The sequence below is a fragment of the Mytilus edulis genome, chromosome 3, assembly GCF_963676685.1.
Source record: "Mytilus edulis chromosome 3, xbMytEdul2.2, whole genome shotgun sequence".
Classification (NCBI taxonomy): Eukaryota; Metazoa; Mollusca; class Bivalvia; order Mytilida; family Mytilidae; genus Mytilus; species Mytilus edulis.
The window spans coordinates 18,736,597-18,756,712 of NC_092346.1; the positions used below are offsets into that span (position 1 = coordinate 18,736,597).

Sequence of the window (20,116 nt, forward strand, 5' to 3'; positions counted from 1 at the left end):
CAATTTGACTTGTCATTTTTGGTCCAAATTTCGGAAGAAAATCAATATCAACCAGATCATTGTGAAAAACAATAGACGTATTTACACTTGTATGCAAATTTGTCCGCCATTACGGTATAATCACACAGGTTCCCGTAAACTTTGACATAACAATTCAAAAAAATTGACGTCACAATAAAAAAGTGATTGTTGCTTGACGTCAAAAGGTTATTCGGAAGCGATCTACTTTTGGAGACAAAATTCAGCTAAATACCAAAAGTGTAAATACGTTTATAGACCAGCTCAGGGGTATATAACAATGAGAGAACAACCCATGAAAACATTCAAATCTCAACAAATTACATATAATGACCTCAACATTAGCTATGGAAATTAAGCCCTGTGGCCCTGTGCTCATTTCTGACTTTTACATAGCCCAGTCACAAGCCCAGTAGTCAGCACTTTTTGTGCTGACATGAATTGTCATTGATATGGTTATATTTATAAATTTACTGTTTACAAATTTTTGAATTTTTTGAATTACTAAGGCTTTTCTACTTCAGGCATAGATCACCTTAGCTGTATTTGGCAAAACTTTTAGGAATTTTGGTTCTCAGTGCTCTTCAACTTCGTACTTTATTTGGCCTTTTTAACTTTTAGATTCGAGGGTCACTGATGAGTCTTTTGTAGACAAAACGCGCGTCTGGTGTATATACTAAATCTAGTCCTGGTATCTATGATGAGTTTATTCTGACTTTTACAAACAATAGAGTCTGCAAATTACAAACACTTCAGAAGGACCATTAGAATAACAGTTCCGCAACTACCTTCCTTTAAGACCACAATTAATTTCATTATAATTGAAATAAAACTTCCTTAAACATGATGAGAATTAATGTACATATTGATTTTGACCTCAAACTATTTTGATTCAAAGCCACTGATGAGTCTAATGCTGACAGAACCATAATTTTGGCGTAACAAATTATAAGCCTACAGTAGTATCTTTGACGAGTTTCTGCACTTATTGATATAAGCTGATACAATTCTATATTTACAATAAGACACTCCGGTTTTTTTTCGATTGTTTACCGAACCATCAAGAATAGAATTTTTAAGACTTCTTTTGCTTCCTCTACAAAAAAGGTCAGAAGGACATAAACTCGTTGAAAAGATTAACTAGTCTTAATCAATCTTGGAACAATGTTTGATAATAAAACTATTTCGCAACAGAAAAATCAATTTTTATTTTACCCAGGAAAGCCATACATCAAACATAGAAAATATTAAAGAACCACTTCAACTGCAATTTTACCGGCTGTGTTCCCAATGCCAAGGACTTAATAACCCATGTTCAATGATATTAAAGATATTAAAACCGGTAGAGTTTTTTAATTCTAGCAACAACATTAGATTGCAACCTAGGGAAAGTTGAAATACAAAACGCAAAAGTTGATCTAATTATTCATTAGTCATTACATGTCAATTGTAGTGATTTTACACAGTGAATGTTAGTCTAGTGATCGTAGAGGATACACTCTGAAATTAATATCTCTCTTTACTCTAATATATTAATTCAATGCATATTATATGAAACAGCCCAAATTCAGAGTGTTATCTCCCTTAATCACCAAGTTTCACCCAACACTTAAGAAGAATTGCGAGCAATACTGTGAGCGATTACATGATTACTCGCTACTGATACCCACATTTAGCATTCGATCAACAGGAAGGCTGAAGAAAAGATGATCTGCCAAACTCTTCACTGAGGGACATGCAGACAAACGTGTTGAAACAGTTTATCCCTTTCTACATGTATGAAGCAGTCAGTGTAACAAAATCATATCTTGAGTAGTACATGTATGCCCTGTATTTTTTATTACGAGTATTTCACACTTTGTTAACTTAGATATATGGGTCAGGATCCCTAATAGACCTTGAGATGAGGAACTCAGATGACGTAATTAAAAAAAATATTAGTCCGCCATACAATTGTGGATGCTGTGATTTTAAAAATGGACATAAATGAACAATAAGAACTGTTTTATAGAGCTGGTGTGATGAGAAAAGAAAGATGTAGATTTGACCTGAAATAAATTATTAGAAAGGACAATTTTTTTATTGAATTTTATTATCAGAATTTTGGGATTATTTCATGAGGAGAGTGACATTTTTCACCATCTTCCGGGGTCCATCAATTTGCGAAAAAAGTAATCTCACTTGCCACCCCGAAAATTTAACCAGACATGTATAAATGTATCAGCTTCGATATGAGCCATCATACATGTTCAAGTAAACGATATGGACTGAGCAACGGAGGAAAACGTTACCATTACGGCCTATGGAGAATTAATTGTAAATGTATACCCAAATTAGAAGCTTAATTCCAGAAGTTTTCAGGCTGATTTATGGATGATTTCACCTTGTACACCACCGAAAATGATGGTTAGTAGTTTTTTATTTATACCTATTTATTATGAATGGTTTAAGATAAATATTATTGATAAAGATCAGCAAAAACTCAATGAAACTTTGCTTTTAAAATGCATTACTGGCACGGGGCTGAACACTTTTTTTAGGCACAATCATAACTTTGTTTACTTCCGAGAGATCCGAAAGGAATTTGTTTACTATATTGAAAAAGGCAAGAAACAACTTTTAAATATTATTTAATTGTAAGTAAACATGACACAATATAGTCTTCGTTATGTAATTATCACTTCGGTCTACAGGAATACCTGATAATCAAGGGAGATAACACACTTCATACGAGTAAAGTGAGATACATCATCGCATGTGCTTTTATCCAATGATTTGACCCCTGGTCAGTAGATATCATATGCAAAAAAACAGAAAAAACATGTACATGTTTTAAGAAAATCATGAACTAATATTTGTAATGCACTTGAGCAAAACAATAGATATTGTCATTTCTCAGTGAAAAAGGGGGAGGGTCAAACCTTTTTGAAAACAATATTTCTGCACCTATTCAACTATTAAGCTAGTTAGCTACTACCCATTGCTTCTAAAATAAAAGGTTTAAATGAAGGTGACTAAGCCACAAGGGAGAAGCATTTGTCTTTCTTTGTGATTAAACTTTCAAGAATTAGATTTTTCTCTCTCAATAGTACTTCTGTATTTAAATCAAATGATAACACAGCCTGAGTATTTTTTTTGTCTTATTTCAGTTCCAGACATATCATTACTTTTTAACCTGAGATGGCAAACTAGAGGTTTTAAAAAGTCCTGAATAACTGGTAAGCATTTTGCTTTATTAGGCAAGCTCTAAATTGTTTATTTATGGTATTTATGCAATTGAAATTACAGTTGGTATGTTCAAAATATGCAAATATGAAAACTGTTGCTATGGTCTTGGTATTAAATGAAAAGGCTTAGTTACAGATCGTTTCGACTCAATATTTCGAGTTAAATCTTGCGGCAACTGTTTCTCACGTAACACTGCAAACTATATTTAGCTCTATTTTGATCTGTCGTTATTTAATGACGCCATAATACATGTGATGTCACAATGTTTCCTTTAAAACCTCATGTGGATTTCTCACTAATAAAAGGTTTTCACTGAAATACATGTTAAAAACATTTTTTCTCAAATAGAATTATGTGAAAGGACAAGTTTTGAAAATTTGCACTGTATTGCACTCTAATTATATGATAAGGATGACTTTCCAAGTAGTTAAGAGTGCTTTCCACAGTTTTAAATACCAGATTTCCACTAGTAAGAATAATTATTTTGGTGTTGGTTTTTTTTATAAAATCTTCATTTTTGCATAATTTCTCTGTCAAAATGCACTTTAAGGCACAAGAAAATTTTATAGAATGCTTTAACAGGGTCTGTGTATTGTAATTAAAGGTTATAATCAGAAGTTTTGTCCTTGTTTTGACTAGTGAAGGTATTCTGGAAGAAATTAATTATACAAACACATTGTATTCAAAATAAATGAATATAGCGACGAAAGTGTCATTGCCGTATAGTGCTAAAACAACTTTATTTTTTTTCAGAAATGGACAAAAATACACAGATTTATTCAGAATGTTATACCGATGAAGATCACATAAAAATATTTGGAAAAATCAGAAGTATGAATTTCAATATGGGTCAGGATCCCTAATAGACCTTGAGATGAGGAACTCAGATGACGTAATTAAAAAAAATATTAGTCCGCCATACAATTGTGGATGCTGTGATTTTAAAAATGGACATAAATGAACAATAAGAACTGTTTTATAGAGCTGGTGTGATGAGAAAAGAAAGATGTAGATTTGACCTGAAATAAATTATTAGAAAGGACAATTTTTTTATTGAATTTTATTATCAGAATTTTGGGATTATTTCATGAGGAGAGTGACATTTTTCACCATCTTCCGGGGTCCATCAATTTGCGAAAAAAGTAATCTCACTTGCCACCCCGAAAATTTAACCAGACATGTATAAATGTATCAGCTTCGATATGAGCCATCATACATGTTCAAGTAAACGATATGGACTGAGCAACGGAGGAAAACGTTACCATTACGGCCTATGGAGAATTAATTGTAAATGTATACCCATATACACTTGTTTTATAAGTGAAAGAAAACCAGGCTGTCTTTTTTTCATTTTTACATGAACAATGTACATGTACAGCAAACTAAATATTTCATTTTTTTGTTTACAAAATAAAGTAATAATCTATACTATATCAGTAAAACAAACATAGCTATTTGAGAACTGTAAGAAATATTGAGTTATTTTTTTGTTTTGTACAGGAAACAATTAAGATTATTTGATATTTATGAATGTGATATAACAATTTGCCAAAGGCTGGAGAAATCATCCTTCTTTATAAAGACCACCATAGAAGATCAAAGCGGACTTTCATACTTTTTTTATTTTTTATTTTTTAAATGTAGCTGATTACAGAGAGAGGCATGCTAACTAATCCTAATCCATAGTTAAGACAAAATTAAAAAAAAGACATAGTTTTTTCGTTCTTATTCTTAAGTAACTGATTAAACACATCACACTCAACAAAATAGAGTTGGAAGTCAGAGAACTCTTCTTTTTGGTAAGAAATAGCAGCAAGACCTTTCCAGAACTGAATAAAATGAGCATTTGAAAAAAAATGGTGAAATCTAACAACTACATATATATATACATATTAGAGTAAATGAATATCCCATAAAAAGATAATGTTCAAGTCAATTTTAACCAATATTTTCTTTATCCCCCAAATAAAAAAATGTCATCTACTGTGACACAACAAAGAAATCTATTTATAGAAACAGAGTCAGGCTGCCTTCAGGTGACACACTGCCTTTAATTAAGACATAATGACCGGAGACTTTTATCTCCAATGATGGACAAAGCAAGTGATAAAACGGATGTCACGGGTTCTCAAGTATTGACAACTGCCTCGGAAAAAAATCTGTAAATTACGAGCTGAGAATTGACTAATGTAAAAACTGGCAATGATTCAAGTTCGGAATCAATAATATCCAATGAGAAGGTATCGTGTACTAAATTAATACTCCTACATAAGGATATCTATCGAAGTTTGTTGCTGATCTTATGGTATGTAAAAGAAATCTCGCCAAGGTCATTCAAACGTTTACATACCACCCACTCAAGCCTTTTACAGTTATTTATAACTGACGTTGCATATACTTCTAAATTTATCAACTTCCTTTGAGGCCAAAGGGCAACATTCCATTATCTACATAAATAAAGAGGTAGTTACTTGTAATTTGTACCTATATAAATAATAAATGTTTCCGTTCTCTTTGTTTGGGGGAGGTAAAGTAATTTGAAAACCAAGGCAATGCTTAAATCAAATCAATACAATATTCTATCCTAAAATGAGAAAATCAACTTCTTTTATAGACAATGGTACATGAGGACTTTTTAGCCCCACTTCTAAGTACAATATTGATTGATTGTTTTCTTAATGTCCAGTGGCAAGTATTACATGCATTTTCAGAACCAAAACTAAAGTTCAGCTAATAAACAAATACAAATAGTACATAAAAGACTATAACCATATATAGAAATATTAGCTAGCAAAGTTAGTTAAACAAGCTGCAGAGTTTTTAACTTTGCCTATTGAACATCAAATTTGTGTAGTCTCAAAATTAAATGACTTTAAAGTTATAATAATTGTTTTTATTATCATTTTCTAAAAAGCAACAATGCCACATTTGTAACAGTCATGTCCTTAAAATAACAGGGATTTTATCGTTTGATAATTCATTAATTATATAAGCCAAGGCCATCTATATAGGCAAAATACAAAATAATAAAAATAGGCAGGATATGTAAAACATACATGTTTCAACTGACTTAAATATAATTCCTCAAATTACATCAGATCTATAAACAAATATAGAACCAAAACAAACTTGTAAAATCTGGTGGCAGTTGTCACTTAATGACTTTTAATGAGTTTAATTCTTCACCATAAAAATACCATATTGCCTTGTTTTCAAATAAACAAATTGTTTACGAGAATGCTGTTTTAATTCCAAATAGATTTTTTAAGTAAGACTTTAATTTTATATGTGTGATACTAGTGAAGGGCGTATATTGACATATTTGTTTAACGTACTGACTTTAATTATCTATTCAGGCACTTAGATATTTTAACTTGAAACTGAAGGTGTGCATATATTGACAGGACAAACCTAGATACAGATATAATTGAAGCAGAATAAAGACAAAGAAGCATCACTGGCGCCAGTCAATATGGCTTCAAGTATATTAAGGAGCAAGATCTCCAACATGATTCTAAATTTACTTATATGTAATTTCATAGGTACCTGCATTTTTTCAAAATCCAGAGACGGTCGATGAAGAGAAGAGTCCATAGGTGAAGAATCAGAGGTAGTATTTTGACGATGTCGTTTCCGTGACGATATCGTCATAACTGTTACAGGAGTAATTTGTGTGTGAACAACTTTTGGTGGGGAAGAGCTGAAATTGATGGGCTGAGGTTGTAACATGAATTCTTTCACTTCTTCATCTGACGCACTATCACAATGTCTATTTGGTTGTAAACGTTTTCGTTTTTCCGCTACAAATTCCTTATGAAGAATTTCTAATTCCTCTTCTGAGCTATGATGCTCAAAGTCTAAACTTTGTCTTTCATAGTCAGACGTACAACTAATACTGTCTAAGTTGTAGTCAGATGTACAACTTATTCTGTCCAAATTATGCTCACTGATTTCATGTGTTGACCCCCATACTGTTGTTGAATTCTGGTTTACAGGTATTGGTAATGATCGTCTACATTTGTTATTATTAAATTCATCTGAAAACAAAAACATGTTAGAATAAATGTCATTTTACTAAATATATTTGTACATTACAGCCAATTGCATTGAGTGTGTTGGCAAAGGCAATATCTTTGGTTAAAAAGTTTTCTTGCTAGCTGAACAGTGAAGTCATTTTAGGTAAGGACTAGGCTACTTTGAAATAAATAATGACTTTATGGTTTAGCTAGCAAGCATTAGCTAACCAAAGATACCTTTGCCTACACACTAAATGCAACCGGCTGTAATACATGTATATTGATTGATGACTGATTAAGGGTCAAATGGCAAATACTACCTGCATATAGGACATGTATCAGACTGATAACTTGATTATGAGAGTATGTAATATCTACTTTGTAGTAAACCAAGATGCTTAATCAGATTTTTAACATCCTAGGTCACAAAGGCTGTGAGTAATCTCCTCAGTATTTTTGTTTACACCATGAAAAAGAAAATAATAAGAAACTAGCACTGTTTCTCTTAGATTATAGCACACATTCATAATGCATATTGAAGAGAAACCAGATCAACAACAATGAATGGATCTTCACACAAGAATCAAAATTTACTTCAAAACTTGAACTAGATATACATTTGTTTGGTACAAAAAAACAAAATATAACATAATAAAACAGAATCTAGCAGAACCAGGAGAATATTAATACAAGATATGCAATGATTTTTACATTAGGGAGCTACCATTTGATTTTTATGGGGGGCTAGGAAGAAATTTGAAAAAAATAGGCAGGACAGGAATTTTGAGTAAAAAAAAAAGGCAGGATGAGACACTTGCAAAAATTCAGGATAAACTAAAAAATAATAATGCAGGACCGAATAGAGTGAAAAATAAAAAGGCAGGACAGAGATTACATGTAAAAAAAAAAAAAAGGCAGGACAAAATTTTTAATCCTAGCCCCCCCCCCCCCCCCCCCAAAAAAAAAAATCAAATGGTAGCTCCCTTAGATTCTTATAAATCACATTTATAAGAACAGTTACTTTCACTACATTGTTTACATGTGTAATTTTAGATGTGTAACCAAAACAACTGTATTCTCTGATTATGTTTTGGTCCAAAGGGTACATATAAAGACAGGGTTCACTGTATTATCGTATTTAACAATTTTTCTCTCCTTTTTTAATTTTAAAAGAATTCTTTCCCAATGAGGTATGCCGAAAAATTTTCTAGCTGTGAAGGTTAATTTTGCTGACACCTTTAATTATTATCAACAAAGTTCACTGTTCATGCATACATGTACATGTTTTCAAGAATTGTTACTGATTTCAAAAGATTTCTTTTCTAAGATACATGTATGAGGGCAAAATTTGTTCTGACTGTGGAGGTTAATTTTGCTGACACATTTAATTATCATATGGCCAAGATATCAACAGGGTTTTAACTGGTCATGCATACATGTATTTCTTCTAACTGTGTAGGTTAATTTGCTGACACCTTTAATTATTATCAACAAAGTTCACTGTTCATACAAACATGTACATGTATTCAAGAATTTTTACTGATTTTTAACGAATTAAAAGACGGAAAAATTTGTTCTGACTAGTACTGTGAAGGTTAATTTTGCTGACACATTTAATTATTATCAGGCCAAGATATCATCATACAAATGTATTGACTGCATATCAGAAGAATGTATTGATCGTATGGCTAATTGATTTAACTGTGCAGGTTCATTGTATCACTTCGGTCAGTAGCAAGGACAAAGACTGGGGTCAAATCCTAGCGTGTCATGCCATCATTACCTCCCCTTCTCACTCATTAACCTGTTTGTCAGGTAATTTTATACTAGACAATAAAACCGTTATTGAAGATTAATTTTTAATCAGTTAACGACTGATTTTTAACAAAATCTCAATACAATTCTTTATACGGAATGACAAATATATAACAGATGTGATTTTTTAGAAAAATGCCGGAAGGCCACACAGCTTCATTTTGTCCCCGCTCATTAAAAGTCAGAGCACTTTAATTCTGTCAACCATGAGCTTGGACCATTATCTTCAATTCAGATTCAATATCCGTCTGTTGAGGGAAAGGAGGGATAAGTGGGCTTGACATCAATGCCCTACAACAATGACTTTTACCCATAATTCTTATAATAAAGTCTAATTTAATGGCTGTACTTACAAACCCAACACCTGACTGCAATCAATTAAGCATTGCATGTTCATTAGTGAAGAGCATTTAGCTTTTATTTGCCAGAATAAAGTGATTCATTATATTTTCTTTATTTCGTTACATCAATCAATTTAAAAAAACATGAATATGTAAATCATTTTGCATCCAATTTTAAGAAAAGTTCATCATTTAATACTGATTTATATCTAAGGTTTATAAATGATTAACATTGTACAAATGTGTGATATTTTGGGGTTATATATTGTTATGTATCAAAAAAGTGCAAAATGTATATATGCTCTACTTGCACATTGTTGTCAACTTAAATTTAAAGAATAATGCACATAAAAAGAATGAATTTCTGTGTTTGTTGGTACAAATTGCTAAATCATATAAAGCCAAGAAATAAAGTTAAAGAAACAAAGTTTAGGAACAGAAGCAGATACAAAAGTTGGACGGAAGACATCCACATCACGATTATATATACACCATAAATTTATCATAATGATTTTCGAAAATGTATCATTTAAGCATATTGTACACCCACAGCTTAGGTGTACAATGTATATTGTTATTTCAACAGACTCACTGCCCACTCAAAATAAACTAAATATTTGTAAAAATATTGAACACATATGTAAGCTAAACACTTTGCAATGTGTAATGTATGTGAAAGTTTCATGATGAAAGAAAAGAAATGATATATTTTCTCTGTAGGTTCACCAGGGCAATAAGGCTAGCAGTTTTGCTCTCTCCAGGACACATGGACAGTGAATAATGATATAATCCACTAAGTTGCAGTTAAAATTAATTTAAATTTATTCTATAACGTTAAGTATTGAGATAAAAGCAAATTGTGTAAATAAAGTGTACAACAGACGTATTTACACCTGTATGCAAATTTGTTTGAATTATTTAAAGTCACACAAGTTCCCACAAATATTGCATCACAGATAAATACATTTTAATCTGGTAATTGAAAAGCGATTGTTACAAGACTTCAAAAGGTTATTATGAGAAAAATCAGCTAAAAAAGGGGGTTAAAGTAATATTAATGAAAAGAAGCTGTTCCTTTCCCAGTCAGATTAAAAGCAGCCCCTAATAACCACTTGTGTTTGTAACTGCGTTTGTAATAGTTACAAACGCTAGTGGATAGTGGGGGCTGGTTTTATCAGACTGTTTCTTTCCTATTACAGTGTAACCTGTCTAATCTGACACCCAACTATTTCAACATCCTGCTTCAACCGACACATTTTTCTGATCCCAAAATATGCCTATCCTTGCATAAAAAACCTGAGTATTCCAACACCCTGCTTGATCAGACATTTTTTCTGGTCCCCAAAAGTGTCAGATAACTGAGGTTACACTGTATATACAATATCATCTCCCCTTTCCTATTTTATACAGTATTATCTCCCCTTTCCTATTATATACAATATTATCTCCCCTTTCCTATTGTATACAATATTATCTCCCCTTTCCTCAGTCTGCACGGTTAGCCACTAGTCCGATGCCCAAGACTTGTAAAATTTCATTCGGACTAGTAAGTATTTGCAAAACTTTGTTTGGCCAAATAAGAAAAATGTCAGAATATTGGTCTTCGGACTAGTAGTTGAAAAAGTTTTATGTGCACACTGTTTCCTATAAATACAAAATTATCTCCCCTTTTCTTACCTGCTTCTAAACAATCCTCTTCGTTTTCTTCATCCGATTCTGTACCTGAGTCTCGGTCATCATCTTCCTGTAAAAATATACAAGTTGAATTATGACTTTAAGGAACTTTTACAAAAATGTGGTATATACTATTGCCCCTCCATGTTTGCAAGGGGTTAAATTGCACCACTTTCAGAATCATTAAACATAATCGGAGATAAATTTCCTCGTCCCTAAACTTAGTTTGGAAGCCAGACATTGCTTAGACTTCTCATCAAAGAAAATTTGCACCCCCATCCAAAAGGTCTTAGTTCTGGGTTGATTTAAATTGTACCATTTCTTACCATGACCATCAATATCAAGTTTTTGCAAGTCAAGTCTGATAAATATACATACATGTACTAAATAAACAATTAAAGTACAAATATATGTTTGTGTGGGTTTTTTCATTTTATTATCTTAATTTGGCAAAGTAGTAAAACCACAGAAAACTGATAGGGATAGTCACTATCGAAGATTAGAAGTTAACTAAAAAAAAATTTCAGAGTGATTTACAAAATTGAAAAATCTAGATATATACTATTTCCTTTGTCCACTATTGTCCAAAAGGTCATATGAAGGTCAAACTGAACATGCTGCTTCTCAAATTAAACAGTCATCAACTTTTTTTTTATCTGTTACAGATACACATTGTAAATTCCTCCATGCAGAAATAATTTTATTTACGACTTGGACTGTTGCCAGTTCTAATTCTAGTATTGCTACTGGTGATACATGTACCAAACAATACTGGTACATTATAAACATCTGAAATATGGATGATGTTCTAGAGCCTTGAGGGTAATTAGTACTGATATTAGGGGCTAACTACAGTGCAGGCTCCAAAATTATTAGAAAATCTCTGTAGATTAAGTCGGGTTGGGGGGGGGGGGGATTCTTTTTATTTGGAAATAGGAGGAATGTGATGGTATATGTTTATTGTATGAAACAAATGATGATACATGTAAAAGCACCCCCAATTTTACTTCGGTGCTTAATGTCAGTGGCAAATATTCTATGCATATTTTAGATGATTGTGCGTCATTGAAACATGCTATGTTCAGCTCCTCAGTTTTCTACAATTTGATTTTAAATAATTTTTCTTTATCATGGCTAGTTTTCAATAATTGCAAGTTTTGTCAAAAATATTTAGCCATTTCAAGACATCTCATTAGTGAGTAGACATGTATATGTTTTATAATAAGGTATTATTCCCCTGTTGGAAGATTACCGAAACCAAACTGAATTGGTCATAAATGTACATCATACATGTTTTAAATAGGGTTCAAGGCCTGATCAATGATATAATGACTGAAAAAGGTTGTTCCTAGACTAGTAGCACTGTAGGGCAGTGTGCCATCTCTGAAGTGCTTGAATTTGTCACCATATTCATAAATATATCACTCTACATGTATATATGCATACTATGATAGAATACATGATGCACTGCAGATGCATTAACTGCCCACACATTCAAACCTTATTACCGGCTATGTAAACAGCAGATGCACATATCATTTCAAACGCTGCTGCACATATTGGAAAAATCCTGCATGGTAATTGGAAACGTTGACAAAGATAGCCAAAACAATTGCATTAAATAGCAGCCCTACCAATAGCTACTTATAGGGTCTTGACAGACTTGACAAACAGCTAATTTGTATAAGTTTAATTGCTATTATTGGGCATATTTCAATACTTCATGACATTAGAAGGTTAAAATTGTTGCAGCAATATTGGGTTATGAAGACAGTTAACAGCAAAGGTTAATATAAAAATAAAATTCATTTGCATGAACTTTTAGATATATCATGTTTTATATATAATATATGAAAATGTCTTATCATTTTTCTTGAGGTAATATTTCTTTTATGTACCAGTGTATAAAGAATTGACTAAGCTTTAATTCAACCAAAAAATATAAACAAAAGAAAAAGAATGTATGATTTATGAGGGGGAGGATTCGTACATGTATGTTTAATTACACTTTATAACATCAAATATTTAAAGTATGGTGTTTCTCAAGATTTACGAGGGGAGGTACATGTTACTCAAATTAAACTTTTATAAGCTATAAAGTATTTAAAGTGCATGTATTGTGTTTCCCTACTGAGCCTGAATAGGAATCAATTTTGTAGATGGTTTGTCTGAAATGTATCAAAATTGTCTTTTCTTACTTAAAGAACTTTTAAAATAACTATTTCCTCAAATCAAATCTGTTTTATCTTCAACTTTTTCTGATCAAATATATATAATCTATGTTTTTCCTTGATATAATTCATAAGAACTAAAGAAATTGGTTTTTAAGCTACCAGGGTATCAAACATATTACACCTGTTTTTCAGGCTTTTTGCATTCTTTTGTATCCAGCATAATCTACCAGTAAAACTAATTAAAGTTTATACGAGAAAATGTGTTGTGCACATGGAAAAAGGTGTGAATAGTTTTTTGGTCCAACTTGTCCAACCAGCCTAACCTGATGCAAAATTTAAGCCTTTTTCCTTAAATTTTAGATTTTCTTATTACATGTACCTGTTATACAAAATAATAACATGTAATTTATTTAAAACCCATTAAACCTCCATACTTTGAATATTTAAAACTGAAGACATTCCAGTCATCTTAAATTAAAATATAAACGATCTATTTCAAAAAAGATATTCAGTATCCTCGCCTTCAAAACACACATGACCCGGTGGTAAAAACTCTCCTTATCACAGAAACTCCTGGATACATTGTTTACAATGATTGTTTTGATATTTGCAGAGACTCCGTGCAAAATATACGTAGTTGCACTTCTGTATGCAAATTTGTCTGCCATTTAATACTTTAAAAAACACCCCAAGTTCCAACAGTTTTGCCTCACAAACATTGTTTACAATAATTATTTTGATATTTGCAGAGACTCTGTGCAAAATATACGTAGTTGCACTTCTGTATGCAAATTTGTCTGTCATTTAATACTTAAAACACCCCAAGTTCCAAAAGTTTTGCCTCACAATTTAAAACGTTTGACGTCAATATAAAATAAAAAAGATAGTTGTTTGATGATGAGGTTAATCCAAGAGAGCTGGGGTTATTTGGAGCATATACATGTACAGATAAATACCCATCAGTGCAAATAAGTCTATACATAAGAACATGTATGTGACATTCACGCTCAAGTTATGTATATTATGTAATTGATTTATAATAACGCTGAAAAGTACGTCCTTGGTTATGTGAATGTTTATTGACACTTTATAGTATAGCAAATACTTAGATCAATTTATAAGTTGGTTAATATGTGCTTTACTATACTGACTCATCCACTATAGTATTATACAATTATACATGTAGGCCACACAAAATCAATTGGTTGTTACTTCAGATTTACATTTTACATGTAGTCATTCATGAAATATGATTTAAATCATGGCCTCTTTCATTCCAACAAATTTTCAACAACAATAAGAAAATCACTTGCTCTGTTCAACCTTCATGAAAACAAAAGGACTATAGATATATATCTTTTTCACATTAAGACTGTTTATTAACCTTTCCAAAAATAAAATAAAAAATATCTCTTAAATACGCTCACACACATCTTAAATGGGATCTTAAAGTGGAAAAATCGGTACATGTATAACCTTTGCAGTTGTTAGTATCTAAAATTCATTTTAAAAATATGAAAGTGTATGATAGGATATCCATGTACATGTAGGAGAGGTAGAGGCCTGAGACAGGAACATACAAGTCCAAAATGCATTAGAATGAATTAAATATTTAAAATGCGATTTAAGAAAACAGTTTAATTTCTTAACATTCAGAATATTATCAAACTAATTTTTCAGTCACACGCCCTATAACTGAATTTCATGGATTTATAATTGTTTTATGCCTTGGTAATGTTAGTGGAACTAAATTCCAAGTCACAGCCCCCTGCATCTTTATTATTTTCTGGATTTTGTAACCATAACCGGTTTTAAATATCTTAGAAAAACTAATTTACGAGACATTGACATAATTCAAAATACACTGTACAATTATATGTGGTAAATGTAAAATAAAGTCTATCCTTTATCTTTTCCCTGAATTGATTGACAATGATTACCAGGTAAGATAAAACAGCAATCAAATCAAAGACATAAAAACAGGTATGCCGCCCACCCAATCGTGAAATCCAGGATGTGACACCAAAAAAAATATTCAATTTCATCTGACAAATAACAAGACTGAGATATACCTTGCTTCTAAATTAATAAATCATAAGGGAAATATCATCTAGCATTTCAGATTATTATAGAATTGGTCAAAAAACGAGGATAATATGAAGATAATATTATTGCTATCGTAATCATAGCTTGAAGTCTGGAAATTCCAGATTCATCTCGCGTATTTCATTACTAGCTTCAAGGCAAGAAATTATCCAGTTGATTTCCGTCTATTGAGTTATTAAATCCTGTTTGTTCTGCCATTTATCCTTTAAATAATCTACTTATAATTATGAGACTTCTTTCGACTGGAAACTATGGTCAGCTGACATCTACCGGATTATCATTGTTTTACATATGGTCAAATATATGGTTTCATCCATATCTTTAGGTATCATAGCATTTCGTGTGTTTTAGTACTTAAACATTATTGGCTTTCAAATTTTGGTTTGAACATTCCTGATGAAAGTAAATCATGGCAGAAAAGCACTTCTGATGAATAAAATGTATAAAGTTTAATTCCAGTTTTGAGAAAATCTATGTACTGACCATTGATTCGCCACTTCACAATCAAAGGACAGGGTCTACAAGTAATTTCATTGTTTGTACACACCAAACACCCTTTTCCCCCCAAATAATAACACATTTGGTAAATTATTATTGTCGAGAGAACTCACAGTCAACCAACTTGGTTAAAGCACAACATTTGGTGTATGCTTTTGAAAATATTTAATTACCCAGAATACATTACTTTCTGAGATGGACTTGGTGTATACAATGTTCCATGCAACATTAAATACTCAATTCATTTATCAGTAAAACATACAAAGACATGATTTAATGAGTAGCAATTCATCATCACAGTGATTTCAGTGACAATAAAATTAAAACAGTAGGGGTTTCCTTTCTAATTTCTGCATAATGGACCAAAACAAATTTGAGAAAGTAATCATTCCATCTGTTTTCTTCTCTTTTTTTTTTAAATATTTGGGATACTTAGCAGACAACCAGGTTGGAAAAAAGTTAATACAACAAGTATTGACCATATATACTGACATGATGATACCAGCCGTAAATAGCTTGGAAATCCTGGGCAGTACTGGAAATTATGATTTTTTTTATTTCACAGAAACACGATCTGAGAAAAAACATCAATTGGTTAAAGACACTGCCGTGATGTGAATGATTATCAACAGAAAAATATATATATAATGTAAATGTTAATAAAAGGACAATCTGAGTGACAGAAAAAAAAAAAAAAAAGGAAAAATGTGAACATGACATGCCATTAAATGTAATGTTATATCAACATCTGCCATCATACATGTATGTACATGTATGTAGTAACTGGCATTGAAATTCATGGCAACTTTCACACTAATTACATTGAAACATCCTGTTTATTGCATCATGACAACTAAAGCATGCCGAATAAACAGTGGAAAGGATTAAATTGTCTTATAAATACAATAATGAAATAACTTTAATCTGCAAAGTTAATCCTAATTATCTCATCTTCCCTTCATTGTTAATGTTACATACTTCTAGTGTGACCAATGCATACTCATGTATTATTTAAAATTATCTAAAATTTCCATTTATTTTTTAATTGTTTTTCATTAAATTGACAGAAAACCCATAGCAAAATGTGCAAAAAATTATTAATTGCATGTTATATTATTTCTTTCTTCCCAGATTTTCATCATGAAGACATGCAAAAGCTCCCTATTCACAATACACCTCTATATATATACAAATGTATATTGCTCTCAGTTGGTCTTGACATTTAGGATTCTTACTTCAAAACCGAAAAATTACATCAGAAGACTTCGCTGAACAATATACTTTAATTTATATTGGTCTGGTGAATGCAATTGTACTGTAGTGAAAATAACTGAACTATTAGATTTCAGTAGCCTTGTCAGAAAAGACCACAAGTGCTACGAGTCTGCGATAATCAGAACTGCAATCTGGTCAAGCCCTTAGAAGTGAAGTACATTCATTTGTATTTTTACAAATTGTGTTCAATGACACTGAATATGGTAATTCCCTTTACTCTCATTATTTCTCTAATTTGCATAAACATTGTACATGTACACCACAGAAACAGGTGATAAATTGATCACCTGTGACATTTTTAATAATATTTAGCACACTAACAGTTACATTTGTAAAATAAAACTTGATAAAGGCTTTTAACCTGTAAGCATTTTTGAAAGTTCACACACACTTCGAAGTCTCCAATTGGAAATTTGTTTCATCCCTTTAGAACTAGTTGGGGAGGAAAATGACATGTACATGTACTAAAATGAATAAAGAACCATATTTTCAATCAATTTCCAGTCCATTTCCAAATAGACAGGTCAAATTAAGAAGGTAAAAAAAAAAAAAAAAACTGCTTCTTATTACATCGTTTGATCTAGTATCAAACAGTTCTATGATATGATAACATATATTTCTGTGTCCGCTACTCTCCTAATAAGATTCTGATTCAATACCAGTGATCAAAATGGAGCAAAATTTAAATTTCATTAAACAAAGTAATATTGTTTAACTATAAATATGAAACAAGTTTACTGAAGAATGAACATCTACATGCGCACATTCACAAAGAAAATTTAGCAATTCACAGAATTTGAAATTAAACATGTTTAATTGTTGATTTGTGAACTTACTAGTCTACCTGACAATTCTAATATTATTATGTTTCCTTTCACATTTCCAAGTTAGGTTATTGTCAACTCAAAATTCAAATTTGCCATTTCTAAACGAAAACAGGTGTGTCAGTGGTGAATCGCTCCTTGGCTGCTAGTAGTAGAATTGTAATCTTTAAGGTAGAGGGGCAAATACAGGATTAAGTCATCATTCCTATAAGTTTAATTATTAATAGATGTTCTGCTCCTTAAAAACAGTACCAGAGACATATAAATACAATATGTATTTTATGTCTCAGCAAGACTACTATACAAATCCTTGGTCTCAGTCAGTACACATGCATGCTTTCAACATCCACTAGTGACAAAATAACATGTGGACCTTTCTTGTTTTACTATAGGAACAGAGGTTGGGTATCAAATAGACCATTACAGCTCCCACTTCTTTATGGGACCACTGGATTAAGCATTGAACAAATTTCTGGTTACTTCTATAGAAAGGTGCACATACAAGGTATGACATGTAAAAACTGTACAATATTGATATCTGCACTATGTACTAAGCTACATGTACGTTAGAATTTCTTTATTACATTTAACGGCTTACCTTTTCTGTGTAAGGTTGTACTTCATTTAATGTTTGAGATTTTAGTTTGTGTGTCAGGAACTTAAGCATGTTCCGTTTGGTCGACATGTGAATAATCTACTAGCACCATAAAAACCCTCAATACTATCCTCAACTGTTGGTTTAAAATGGGCCAGTTGTCCAACTCTTTGCACCATTAATATTAAATAATTTCTTTGTTAAATTGGTCCTCTTTTTCTCACTTTTCACTATCACATGTTTTCTGTTTGCTTCAGCAGATTCTCTGTCTATGAGAAGTTGTAAGATTTGACAATGTTTATTGGTAAACGGATCATTGCATTCACGGGGATAACAAGTTGTCCAAAATATAGGTCAAATAGAAATGCTCTTGATTGTTAATTAACAATGACCGTTTATTACATGTAATGTTATATGATATTAATTATAGATTATATTGATTATTGTAGGTTTTAATTATCGCGACACTAATTTCTCAAGTTAGCATAGTTTACCTGTGTCAATAGAATCGTCCGAATATCTCCTAAATCTGATTGGTTGCCAAATACGCATGGAAATAGTTGGCTGCTAGCCAACTACGAGGTCGCGTATTGAATGAAAATTTGTAATAAAAACATTTGTAGTATGCAGTAGTGATTTACCGTTTTAAATTTTAAACTATAAACAGCAGATCAAATGATTTTAAAATATTTTAACTGAAAAAGAAGTGGGAAGGATTAAATTACAAATGCTTGTTCTATTTTCATTTTCATTTGTGAGTTAAAATTAAAAGTATTGACCTCTTTTCAGTGTTCAAATCAACCGGTTGTTGTTGTTGCTGGTACAAGACAAATAGACAAATGAATACAGTTTACTGTGTTTCTTTTAAATACAGGTTGAGTTTACCAAATAACTGTTCAATATTGCCCTTTGTCTGTATTCTTGATATAATAATGACATTCACAACATGAGTCAGTTTCCCGAAAAACCTCGGACATAGGAAATATTCGAGAAAAAGAAAAATTTAAAGTTTTGTGTAAGTTTCGTCTTATATATTTGGGGAGAATCATCATAGTAAATCGGTTATTTGTGGTTTAAGGAAAGAATAAAATGTTGGTTAAATTTGGAAATTCCTAAAGATCGTTGTATGCCGTGAGACTATACTTTTACAAAGTACATTCGACGATATTGGAGTGTAATATGGAACGGTTTCATATTGGAATATAGAGAACTGTAATTTGAGCCTGTTTTAAGCGAGTCTAAGCCGGCTCGATACGGTATAATAAAGATTTTTTATAGGTTTTTTTATAATTAACATTTTGCTTGTCATGTTTGTTATCTAATTACAGGACTTCAAAAAAAAGACAGTCAATTTGTAAATTAAGAATAAGTGCTCACTCTTTAAAAATTGAGACAGACAGATATTCAAAAAAGCATATAGAAAGATCTCAGCGTCTTTGTTCTAATTGCTCACTTGGTAAAGTTGAAGATGAGCTTCATTTCTTATTAGAATGCCCTCTTTATGATATTCAAAGGGACGATTTTTTTAAAGACATTTCTAACAATTGTTGTA

General features: G+C 31.6%; 1 protein-coding gene and 1 long non-coding RNA gene across 3 annotated transcripts in view; one reads left to right on the plus strand and one right to left on the minus strand.

Moving 5' to 3' along the window:
• LOC139515972 (uncharacterized) overlaps positions 1-18,885 on the minus strand; it is a 43,440-nt gene extending 24,555 nt beyond the window's left edge. The window contains exons 1-3 of one of the 2 annotated variants that reach the window (XM_071305768.1): positions 18,568-18,885; positions 11,096-11,162; positions 6,793-7,283 (exon numbers count right to left, since the gene is read on the minus strand). In XM_071305768.1, the coding sequence (XP_071161869.1) occupies positions 6,793-7,283; positions 11,096-11,162; positions 18,568-18,654 (645 nt within the window). In that variant the 5' untranslated portion in view covers positions 18,655-18,885. The remainder of the gene's footprint in view (positions 1-6,792; positions 7,284-11,095; positions 11,163-18,567) is intronic. The other variant, XM_071305767.1, reaches the window with a different exon arrangement.
• LOC139515976 (uncharacterized) lies at positions 1,894-4,288 on the plus strand. The gene is made up of 3 exons (XR_011662882.1): positions 1,894-2,424; positions 3,168-3,236; positions 4,000-4,288. It is a non-coding gene; the product is annotated as an uncharacterized lncRNA (long non-coding RNA).
• Positions 18,886-20,116: the final 1,231 nt, after the last annotated feature.